General features: G+C 41.7%; 1 protein-coding gene across 1 annotated transcript in view; it reads right to left on the bottom strand.

The window, feature by feature from the left end:
- Positions 1-13,016, bottom strand: part of PARN (poly(A)-specific ribonuclease) — a 151,667-nt gene that overhangs the window by 35,949 nt on the left and 102,702 nt on the right. Inside the window, exon 22 of the mRNA XM_008696916.2 lies at positions 6,844-7,033. Within this exon, the coding sequence (XP_008695138.1) occupies positions 6,844-7,033 (190 nt within the window). The remainder of the gene's footprint in view (positions 1-6,843; positions 7,034-13,016) is intronic.

Raw genomic sequence — 13,016 nt, 5'->3', positions numbered from 1 at the left:
GATCAGAGAAAACACTTGCCCCACATTTATAAATAAATGCGTAAGCACTCTGACAAAGCAATGGGTCCTGGAATACAGTCAGGTTAATCAGAATTCTTCTTTGTCTCTAAAGAGACATGCTCATTCAGTCACTCTGAGAAAGCACTAACTTTCTATGACAATCATGTGGAATCTGAAAACCATAACTTTGATATGTGCTTTAGCATTTCCTGCATAAGCAGGAATTCCCAGGAGCTGCTACCCTGTCAAAGAAGGCTGAAATGGAGTCTCACAGGCAGAAAACATGAGAAAGAAGAGACTGGCCACAGGGTTTTTCCCAACAGCTGAAAAATGCAAATTGTAAATAATCCGTAGACATGACTGACCAAAATCTCTTCGGGGCAAAATGGCTTTGAGGGCAAAGTGGCTTTGGGAAACCATTTTCTTTAATTAGAGAACATTCTTAATAAAATGAGAATGGTAATAGCACCTGTCTTTCAGGAAGGTTTCAAACTTCAGTGCTTACTTACGGGGACCAGATACCTACCAGGGAGCTTTTAAGTACTTTAGCATCCACTGTAAAGAAGGATTCTTCAAACACCACGCTAACCTGTATTTATTCAGATTTCATGCCACCCAACCAAATCTCCTTCTCAAGCAAATTTACGTCCAGTCCAGTTTCCCAGAATCTAAGGGCTAGCTTTGTCCAGTTATTGACTATGGGCTCCTTGAATATTCTGGACACTGACTCCATCACAGACAAGAAAAGAAGCAGTGCCACCATAACAATGCAAACACCCGAAGGAGCTAATGCCCATTTCTGTGAGCACAGCTAACAGCCCCGGGGAGAAGCTTGGCTGCTGTGACAGCGCTCCCAGGGTCTCAGAGTCCACTCGCTAGAGCTAAGAGAGGTGATGTGACGTTCAGAGCTGCAGCGGCCTTCCCCTCAACAGGGGCCCCCACAATCTGCACTGCACCTTCAATGAGGAAGGCCTGCATGTTTGCGTTTATACTTATGCCATTTTCCACCATATACTTCAGCCTCTTATTTTCTTCACAAGTATTAAGCGTTTCAAAAAAGAAAAGAAAAGGAAAGGAACAAAAGCAACACCGTATCAAGATTACAGCTTATGGAGAAGTAAAATAGACAAAAGATCACAAAGGATGGGAGGCAGGTAAATAGAAAGAGATTATTGTAAGAGTCCTAGGTTGTCCATGACGTAGTGTGATTTTTCACCTGAAGATCCACTGTGATACAGGAAAGAGGCACATTATCATTTCTAGAGCAGTGCTTGGACAACAGAAATATGTGAATCACAAATGACATTTAAAATTTTTTAAGAGCCAGGATAAAAAAAAAAAAGGCGAAAAGAAACCAGTGAAGTTAATTTTAATACTATTTTATTTAGCCCAATATATCCAAAATATTATCATTTCAACATGTCATCAATTCTTCAAAATCTGATGTGTATTTTAAATCGACAACACATCTCAGTCTGGACTAGCCATACTTGAAGTACTCAATAGCCACACGTGGCTGGTGGCTATGGTACTGCAGAGGGCTGTTCTATACCAGGGGTCAGCAAATTGTCCTGTAAAGGGACAGACAGTATCCAAATTGAGTTTTGTGGGTCACGCAGTCTCTGTCAACCTACCCAAATCTGCCAATGTAAGGCAAAGCAGCCAGAGGCAATACGTAAATTAACAAGCATGGCTGTGTTCCAATAAAACTTTATAAAAACACGTGGACCGGATTTGGCCTATGGGCTCTAGTTTGTCAACCACTACTCTGGAGCAACGACTGAAAAAAGAACACGAAGAGGTATAAGTGAAAAGGTCAACAGAGAAGATAAACAGATGCTAAAATATCAGCAAATACTAACTAATATACAATTCATCCAAAAAGCAACAGAAAAGAAAAAAGGGACAAAACCCAAGCAGGACAAATAGAAAACAAATACCAAGATGGGAGGCAGACCCACCTGTATCATTCATTAGATTAAATGTAAAAGAAAGGGGGTGGCAGGATGAATAAAATAGCAAGACCCAAGTATATGCTGTTTATAAGAAACACACTTTATAAAGACAAACAAGTTACCAGTAAAAGGCTGAACGAGAAAATACTATGCAAACACCAAAGATAAGAAACAAGAGCGCCAATATTAATTATAAGACAAAATAAACATCAAAAAAGATTATTACTAGATATCAAGAGGAACTGTCCATACTGATGAAAGGGGCAATTCATTAAGAAGGCATATAGCATTCCTTAATAGAAACATACCTATAAAAAGAGTTGCAAAATACATGAAACAAGAAATTGGTATCATTAGATGGAAAAACAGATTTACAACCACAGCTGGAAATTTCAACACCTCTCTCAGTAGGTGAAAGAAAAAGCAGACCCCCTCCCACTCCCAAAAAAATCAGTAAGGATATAGACTTGAGCACCACAAACCAACGTAACCTGCAATGACAACAATGAAATGTTACACCCATTCGAGTGCATGTGGAATGTTCACCAAACAGACCATATGCCGGGCCATAAAACCACTGTCAATAATTACCAAAGAAGTTCTAAATAACTTCTGGGTCAAAGAAGAAAGCACAAGAAAAATTAGAAAATACCTTCTAAAAGACAATTGTAAAAAGACAACCTATCAAAATCGGAGGGATGTGGCTAAGCAGTCTAAAGGAAAATTTACAGCTTTAAATGCTTTTATTAGAACAGAAGAAATATATAAAAATCAGTTGGTTAATAAGCTCCCATGTTAAGAAGCTAGCAAAGAATAACATTAAAATACAAAACAAGAAATAATAAGAACAAAGATATAAATAAATGAAAAAAAGGAAGACAGAAAAACCAATAAAAAGTTGGTTCTTTGAAAGAATTAATTCATAAACATCTAGCAAGGAAAAGAGTGAGTAAACACATATTACCAATATCAGGAATTTGTAAAGGGACATAATTACAGAGTTCTTTTTTTTTTTTTTAAGATTTTTATTCATTTATTTGACAGAGAGAGAGAGACAGCCAGCGAGAGAGGGAACACAAGCAGGAGGAGTGGGAGAGGAAGAAGCAGGCTCCCAGCGGAGGAGCCTGATCTGGGACTTGATCCCAGAACACCGGGATCATGCCCTGAGCCGAAGGCAGACGCTTAACAACTGCGCCACCCGGGAGCCCCTAAAGGGACATAATTATAGATCCTACAGATATAAAAATTATAAGGGAACATTTTGAGCTAATAATTTTATGCTAACAAATGTGACAATTTAAATGAAATGAAATATTCCTTGAAAAACATGAATTACTAGAAGTGATCCAAGAAGAAACAGAAAATCTACACAATCCTGTATCTATTACAGAAATTAAGTCCATAATCAAAAGCATTCCACAAAAAAACTTTAAGCCCAAATGTCTTCACTGGTAAACTCTACCAAAACTTTAAAAAACAAAACCAAAACCAAAACCACCCTAATACACACTGTTGGAAAATAACAAAAGAGGAACTTCTTAACTATTTTTATGAGGTCAGCATAAACCTGATAACCAAAACTTGACAAAGATTTAAAAAAAGAAAAAATTCCAATCCAGTATTTCTCATGAACAAAGATATAAAAATACTTAAAGAAACACTAACACATCAAGTCCAGCAGCATATAAGAAGGATAATAATACATCAGGACCAACTAAGATTTCTCTCAGGAATACAAATCTGATTAAGCATTCAAAAACCAACTGATGTCATTCAAAATACTAAAAAATAAAGGACAAAACCATACAACAACTTAAAAAGATAGAGAAAGAACGTATGAAAATATTCAACATCTATTCAAACTTTCAGCAAATTGGAAATGGAAGGGAACTTCCTAAACCCAAGAAAGGACTAAGCGGACAATCTAAGAGCCAGGCTTCCTGGGGAAACACTGGACTCCCCCTCTCTAGTACTGGAAACAAGACAAGCATATCCACCCTTCCACTTCTATTTGACAATATACCAGAGGTGCTAGTCAGTGCAATCAGGCAAGAAAAAGAAAAGACATAAAGACTGGAAAAGAAATAAAACTGTTGTTAATAGCATGCCAACAGGATTGGGTGCCTAAAAAACCCTGTGGAATATATTTTTTTTAAATCTCTCAGAATAAGTCAATTTTAAAAGGTTGTAGAACACAAAGTCAATAGACAACAATTAATATGTCTATATAGAAGCAGCAAACGATTGAAGATGCGATTTAAGAAACAGTTCCATTTACAATAGCATCATTAATATAAAATAGTTAAGAAGAAAATTAACATTAGACTTCTAAGACTTCTACAGTAAAAGCTACAAAACAGGCTGAATGAAGAAAGAGGTAAGAGGACTGTAAAATTTGTGTGGAATACAAAGGATCTAGAACAGCCAAAACAATCTGACAAAGAATAACAACGTTGGAGGGTTTATGCTACCTGATTTTAAGACTTACGATAAAGCCACAGAAATAAGAAAGTGTGGTATTGGCACAAGAACAGGCATAAAAATGATTGGAACAGAACAGTCTAGAAATAGACCTAGACATACATGGTCAATTTATTTTTGACAGAAATGCCAAGTCAATCCAATGAGGAAAGAGAAGTCTTTTTAACAAACGTTGCTAGAACAAGTGGATATTCATATTAAAAAAAAAACAACACCTAAATCGTGACTCCTATCTCATTCCATGTACAAAATTCATTTGAAATGGGTCATGATTTAAATGGAAAAACTAAAACTATAAATCTTCTGGAAGAAAAGCAGTGCAACCTTAGAGTAGGCAAAGATTTAACCATAAAAGAAAAAAAATCATAGACATGACTCCAACAAAATTAAAAATATCTGCTCATCAAAATCACTAACAAGATGAATATGCAACCAGACTTGAAAAACACATTTGCAGCACATACATCTCTCTGACAAAGGATGTGTCTCCAGAATACATAGAAGAAGTCCCACCGATCAAGAGTAAAAAGACAAAAACTGAATCAGAAACTAGGCAAGAGGCTTACATATCTACCTCAAAACCAAGATATCTGAATGGCCAACCAGCACACAGAAAGGTGGTCAACATCATTAGTCACCAGAGAAATGCAAAATCAGACCGCCATGCAACACCCATCTCGTACCCTCTAGAAAGGCTGAAATAAACGAGACCGACAGCACTACACGTTGGCAAGGGTGTAGTGCAGCTGTACAGTCCCACAATACTGGTGCTACGGTATAAAACGGTACATGCAGTTTGGAGAACCGTTCAGTTCTTCTCATAAAGCTTAACACACACACACCCTGAGAACCAACGATGCTACTCCTAGGTACTGACTCAAGAGGAATGCAAACATACAGCCACAAGAACTTTTTTATAGAAATGTTCATAGCAACCTGACATAGAATAGTCTCAAACCGGAGACAACCCAAACGTCCACCAAGAGCAGAAGAGGTAAATGCTGTATATTCGTAGAGTGGAATACTACCGGACAATGAAATAATGACCAACTCCTGATACACACAAAATCAAGGGGGAATTTCAAAAACATGTTAAGTGAGGGGAGCCTGGGTGGCTCTTGGTTTTGGCTCACGTCATGATCTCAGGGTGGTGAGATCAAGCCCCATGTCTGGCTCCACGCTCAGCATGGAGTCTGCTTGAGATTCTTTTCCCCTCCCTCGCCCTCTGCTCCTCCCCCCACTCAGGTGCACTCTCTAAAATAAATAAAAACTTAAAAAAAAGTTAAGTGAAAGAAGCCAAACACAATACAATATGATTCCCAATATGACTCCATTTTTTATAAATTCCAAGAATAATCAAAATTAATGCATAGTCACAGATATGAGAAATGGATGTTTAAGGCAGAGAGGCTTGGGGTTGCTTGGAAAGGGACACTAGGAAATTTTGTGAGAAGACAGAAGTGTTCTATGCCTTGCTTTGGGTGGTGGATACACTGCTGTATATAACTCTTAAAACTCTGAACTCACATTTCAGATCTGTTCCTTTTATTGTATATTAATTATGTCTCGATTATTTTTAAGTAGGCTTCAAACCCAGCATGGAGCCCAATGAGGGGCCCAAACCCACAACCCTAAGATCAAGACCTGAGCTGAGATCAAGAGTCAGAAGCTTAACTGACTGAGCCACACAGGCTCCCCTATATCTCAAATTTTTTAAATCTCTAAAAAGCCATTTAAAAAGCATAGAGGGTAATCCAAAATATTAACAGTGATAGCTTCTGGGTGATGGGATTATGGCTAATCTTTTCTTCTGTCAGTTCACACTTTTCTAATCTTTATCATTTTCTGTAATGAACTTTTCCCCCATTTTCTATACCCACATTTTGTCATTTCACAAAGATACAACACGTGACCAGTATGTATCTTCCGAAGGAGGGATTATGGATAATGAGGGGAAGTATGTCAAGTTCTCTTCCTACAGCAGGCATGTGGTTCAGTGTCTCCCAGGGATCCGAAATGAGGTCGAAAGCCCAGACAGGGGCATCACGGTGGACTGCAGGGAGGAGGAGAGTGTCAACTGGACCCAGATGAGTTCAGCTCTGAGCCTGGTTCCTTCACTGAACTGGTGGTTGGATCGCAGAGCCTCTGCTTCCACACCCCTGAAATGGGAATGACAGGTATCCTGTGTCCCTCAAGGGGGTTCTGCGAGTTTGTTAACCACAAGAGCTGCGGGTCTACACGGCACAGAAGGAACTCGGGTAGCAGTCACTTCTGATATTATGTGGAAAGTTACTTAAAAAAAAACTCTCAAAAGTCAGATTTAGGACTTAAAATCCTGTGAGAAGCAGGAAGAAAAGCTATTGCTCCAACAACTCTGCCCTTTTATTCAGCAGTCGAGAACTCTTACCTATTGGTGTGGTAGTAGTGGTTCTGCAGAGCATAGGATATGCACTGAGTGTTCAACCGCTTTCTCTCGACCTCCTGCCAAGTGTCTTCTGTCCACTTTCTCTTGCTCTGCTTCTCCTCGTGTTTTTTCCCCACGTAGTCGGCATAGGTCTGGATCCGATAGCTTTCTGCATATTTGCTGGTATTGACAGCTACAAGGAAAAGAAAAAATCTGTATAAAAAAAGTCTGGCCTAGCCCTAGAGATGTCACTTTTGCAAGGTGGCCTGAGGTCATCAAAGAAACCAGAGATGCGGGTCTGAGTTCTGACCCCAGCTCTGCCATCGACACAAATCTCAGTGTTCTCATCTGGAGAAAAGAGTCACTGTACCCCAATCTTCCTGATGGCCTGAGAGTGCTCTGTAAACTATAAAGAACCATAATGGTGGTAATTGAAAGGTATTTGCAGGTAACATTACTGCCTGAAAATTACTCATTTTCAGTGTAAGAAAATGGAAAAAAAAAAAAAGCCCCACTAAGGGAAAACTGTAAACCCTTACTTGTTAAAAATGAAAATGAAAGCAATATTGACAGCAGAGCTGACCACTGGGTCTGAAACTGAAGGTCTACCCCATGTCTGTGCCCAGGGTTTTGCCCAGTCATCGCACAGTTCCTCCCTCTGCAAGGGAGGAAGTGCCGAGGGGTGGCTGCCATGGGCCACACTGTGGGTCAGCAGCAGTGCGGGGGTGCAAAGCCAGGCCGCTCCGACCCTAAGGCCAGGGCCTTTCTTGTCACTCTGCACCTCACTTTGAATTCCGCAAATTCAAGAGATCCCCACCATACTTGAGACACGCCTCTTCTCCTTCCGTTTTTAAAGACTGCTAATTCTCTGTAATGTGCCTCTGGCTGGCAGGGGCACTTGAAAGCTGGAGCTTATTCCCACCCTGGTGCTAACATTTCACTAAGGCCAGGTCAGTTTCCTGATAGTCTTTGCTGCCTGCTTCTCGGAGGCCGGTGGACAGAATGCGCTGGGAGCGTGGGAGTGAGGATCCACGGGAGACCTGTGGGCAGGGGGCAGCCATTCGCTGGTTCGGGCTCCCGCAGTTGGAGCATATACTCTCCCAGCCCGCCATCACTACCACCAGTTACTACCCACTGGCAACGAGACAGTGAGAGGCTGGCCGTGCTGGCTGGGGGCCTTAGGAGCAGACTTGCTACCTGGGCAGCTGCAAAAGCACCATGATGTCTAAAACACAGAGTCCGTGTACCCACTCCTAGCAATGTTCTTGGTATGGAGTCATTCTCACTAGATAGCGTGTGAATGAATGCACGGCAGAATACAAGTGGTGACAAGCGCGCGGTCCCTCAGCACATCAGTGCCAGACAACAGACTCGAGTACATCAGGGACCTTAAGTCAGAGGGCAAGACAATCCTATGAGAGGAGAAGCTCCACATACCCAACACCTGACATTTTTCATCTTCGCTCCAAGTGGACCAGATTTGCCTCAAACTTCTAAGCACCACCGTGGTTTACAGAATGTCATGCCCTAAATGTGTAGCCATCTAAGGAGCAATACATAACAACCACCACCACGAAACAAGAAAAAAAAACCCCAATACTCTTTAAAAAACACAAATTTTCACTAAGAAGTTTGCGTAACTTTTCAAATATCCACTCTAGAGTTAAAGAGAAAAAAGGGGGCGGTGGGAGAACCCCAGAATATTACAGAACTTCCCTATTACACAAAGTCTCCCAACGAAGGAACATGAGTTACTGAAATGTGAGCTCAAAGCAGCGTGCTCTGACTCACTCCCAGGGAGACAAACAGAAAAAAGCATCCAGTTCGGGAGATGTGTGACTGACCAAAGTCACTCCTTAGCACAGAACCACAGAACCTGGGTCTTTTCTCAAAAATCTTACTTCCTGGGACAGCTACTTCTCTTGCTTTCAACAGTCCACATTTCTGACCTTCTCCACTCATTTAACCAGCCGACCATTTAAATATCCCACAAACACCAACCACCCGTGCTTCTGCCCGGCAACTGCTCACTGTCCCAGGGACAATGTTAGATATTCGGTAAAACAAGACAAGATTTCCACCCTCTTAAGCTTATCCCGTCACCCGCAAACTTCATGTAGGGGTGATTTCCCTATGAGCATATCACTTTCTTACTAATGCGGGTTAAACTATCAGTGAGATCCATAATGCGAACCCACAGATTCTACCATTACTATTTGGTCCTGATTGTTGGCAAAAGAGCATCTCCTGGATTTTCCTGTTTGAGAGCCATTCTTTATTCCAGCAGGTTTATTCTGTTGGCAGGCCCCAAAGGGATGACATCTGCAATAATCCCTCTCTCGAGTTTCACTTGGACTCCCAAGTAAAAGAGAAGGCCTGAGTCAATATTCCCCATGAAAGCAAAGGTGATGATAGGGTCATAAAGGAGCCAAGATGATCTATTTAACAGTATCCGGTTGTTTCCAATAATTGAGCTCACAGCCCCACAGACAAACGTTACAAACAACTCCCTAACCACGGTGGGGAATTTATCCCAGCACATGTGGAATTAGGATCACTTAAAAGGGGAAACAAATAACAACCCACTTTTCACCGCTGGCCTTCACATGGTAGTCATTTACCAGCATTCCTTCACGTCCCAGCAGCTCTGGAGCTCGGCCTTTAATCTGGAAGCCAAGCTCTGGCTCTAAGCCATCCCCCCTCGAATGGATGAATCAGCAAAATGAATTGGCTGTCAGCTGTGTCCTCCAGTGATTTCAGCTCGCCTGTCAGAAGCAGCATGTAGCAGGCTGCCTGGTAACACTAACCTTTTCCAAATTTGTCAGGGAAATGATTCAAGGCCATCTTTCGGTCGTGCCACTTGGTTAGAGCCTCTGGGGAAACGCACATGCCGACGGCCCTCCCGGCTTCCTGGTAGGTGAGCAAGGGCAGCTCCCCTCACGTGGGCTCACCTGCTCACAGTGGCCCCACACCAGGTCTGCTCATCTCCTGACACTCTGCACCCATTACAGCATTTCACCTCCACAAGGGCCCCGTGAGGAAGGGATGCTCTATTCACCGCAAAGATATAGAGACTGAGATCAGGGAAGCTAGGCTGCTTGCCGAAAGTCTTGTAGGTAAGCCACAAAGCCGGTTTGGAACTAAGACATAACTTTTTTTTCTTTTTTTTAATAATACTGCCACGTGTCCACCATATTTAGTTTTTATGTATTTATGTGTTTATCTAGACTGACAATTATCTTCTAAAATGTACCCCTTACTAGGTACCCCTTAAAGAATTACTTAAAATGTTTTAGATTTTTCTTCCTAAAAGTTAAGAACTTTCCATTACTGTCAGGCAAAGTCTCTCCAACTAAGCTGACAGAGATACATTAGGATTACGGACGAGATGACTTAAGATATAGATTCCTTCCTAAATTCATCTATAGATTTTACTGCAACTCCAATAAAAAGAACTTCTACATTTTAATAAGACACTGAAAAAATTAAAAATAAAATTAAAAAAATCTCAGTAGAAAACAGAGCAGGGTTAGTCAGGGACTGGGGGAGAAGATCAACTGTAAAGGGGGTGAGGGAATTATGCGGGTGACGGAACCATCCCATATCTTCACTGTGGTGGTGGTTACATGACTGTATGCATTTGCTGAAACAGAGCTGTACAACAAAGAGGGTAGCTTTACTGTACAGAAATTATACTCCAATTATTCTGTGGAACTGGAAACGTTAATTCCAAAAGTTAAACAGAAGAACGAATGGGCCAACAATGGCCCAGACCTTCCTGAAGAAGAGTAAGGAAGGGGGACGTGCCTGGTAGCTATAAAAGCTTACTGCAAACCCAGAGTAACTAAGATGGTGCGGCAATGGTACAGAGATCAGCAAACTGACCAGCAATATAGAAGAGCCTAGAAACAGAGTTACGCATCTGTGAAACTTTGATTTTTGACAGAGACAGCATGACAGAGAATGTGGAAAAGGAAAAGTTGGAAAAATTGTTTATCCATAGGAAAAAAATGAAATTGGACTCTTAGTCACACCATGCTGAAAAATCAACTCCAGATGGATGAAGAACTGAAATGTCAAAAGCAAACTTTGAAAACTTGAAAAGAAAATATAAGTGAATATCTCTCTGAGCTTGAAGGAGGAAAGAATTTATGAAGATACAAAACGTGTTAAGAATTCAGAAAAGGTCAATGAGTATGACTCCATTAAATTAAAATTTCTGTCCATCAGCAGACACTTCAGAGAGTGAAGACAGTCCACAAACTGGAAGAAGATATTTGTAATGCATGGAACTGGTGAAGGATTAGCACCAGAATCCATAAAAACGCCTACAAAACAAGAAGAAAACCCGCCACAAAAAAAATGGGCAAAGACGTGAAAAGTATGCACAGTCATTTCATAGCAAAGGAAGCATACAATGCCAATAATTATATAAAGAGCTGCTCGAGCTCAGGCAAAGACAAATTAGGAGAACAGTATCATTCTGTGTGTTTTGCTGGCAAAAAATTTAAAAGACCGCTAAGAGCAATGGCTGGGAAGATGTGGGGCAACGAGACTTCTATTGGTACAACCACTGTGGAAAACCACTGGCATTCTCACTTAACATTGATCTGACACACATCCTCTGACCCAGCAGTTCCACTCTTAGACATATATTGATACATGAGTATTATGAAGGAAATACAAGAACTTTTTTTAGAGAACACAATGTTTACACTATCCGAGAGAAAGAAGGAAAGAAGCAAGCCAGATCTCTACCAGCAGGTGAATGGAAAAACCGTGTTATATTCCCACCATGGAATATCGTCTCACAGTAAACATACATGAACTACAGTGACATAAAATAAAATGGATGGATCTTAAGAATATAATGGTGAATGAGAGATACAAGTCCCAGAAGTCTACTTGTAGTCTGACACTCTTTTTATTATGTTCTAAAACAAAAATAAACAAACAAGAGATCCATTATATCCAGGGAGTTGTGTGTGTGTGTGTGAGAGAGAGAGAGAAAGACAGAACAAAAAAGCAAAATGATTGACACAACTTTCAGGAGAGCAGGCACCCCTGGCAGGTGATCAGGACAATGGGAGAAGGAGGAGCAACAGATAGATGTAATTTATTAGCAGTAGTTCAGTTCTTTGGCTCAGTGGTGGTTTCACAGATGTTCATTACATCTTAAACAAACAAATTCTTTAAGTTTTCTGTTGTTTATCCTGTCCGAGTACTTAGGGCCATTTCCGGTACAGACAGTCTAAGTTGGAAGGTGTCTGAAAGACGAGGTAAGAGTCTCTCCAGGTTTAACATCCCCAGTGACACAGCGTTGCCCCTGAATGGTGTGTGTGGTGTGAGCGAGCGAGCACTGCATCTCGGACCTTCCTCGGGCCATCTGCAGGCTGAGATCAGTGGGGAGTGGTGGCTGCTGGGGCAGGGACGCACCCTCGGTCCTGCATGCGCTGTCTCCAAAGGCTACCCGCAGCCTACACGAAGTCTCAGTGTCTGATGCCAACATTCGTAGTAGTCCCATTGCTACAGGAAGGTGAAGCACTTACTGGATACTTACACTGCCAGCCATGGGGAATCCTTAAGCGGTATCCTGACTGTACAGGTAAAGACAATGAGGCTCAGAAGAAGGGACTAGTCCAGGTCCCAAAGGTGACGAATGTTTGGGCCAGGATCCAAAGCAAAGCCTACATTCTCTTCATGACACCACGTGCACTGGAAGGGTCCCAGATGGTGTCATTCCGAGATGACGCAGGCATATACATCTGTCTTCGAGAGAATCAGTCTGTCCGTCTCTCCACAATAGTTCTGTATACCCAGCAGAAGGAATCTCCATGCGATAACCTGATATGTTCACCCACCGGCAGAAGGGCCGTGGGTCGAGAGTGGCCTCTGCCAGCTCTGATGACACAGCCCCGCTCCCTGTGCATCAGCAGGTGCTTTCACACTCAATCCTGCCTCCTTCAGACCCTCTCGAAGATGCCTCTCCTTCCTCCTCCCACAGCCACAGCTCAGGGCCCTGCACCAACAGTCCTGTCACTGTGGGTTTTCACCCCACACCAGGAGGACGCCGAATGCTGTTTTGTGTTTGCTTGTTTATTTAAATATGAACATACTGAATGTGAGTTTTGTCATGTTCTGTGTTATTTTGATCAGGTTGGGTTGATAAAAGATTG

Source organism: Ursus maritimus, unplaced genomic scaffold, assembly GCF_017311325.1.
Source record: "Ursus maritimus isolate PB19 unplaced genomic scaffold, ASM1731132v1 scaffold_2, whole genome shotgun sequence".
Lineage (NCBI taxonomy): Eukaryota > Metazoa > Chordata > Mammalia > Carnivora > Ursidae > Ursus > Ursus maritimus.
This window is presented reverse-complemented; position numbering and strand designations above follow the sequence as displayed.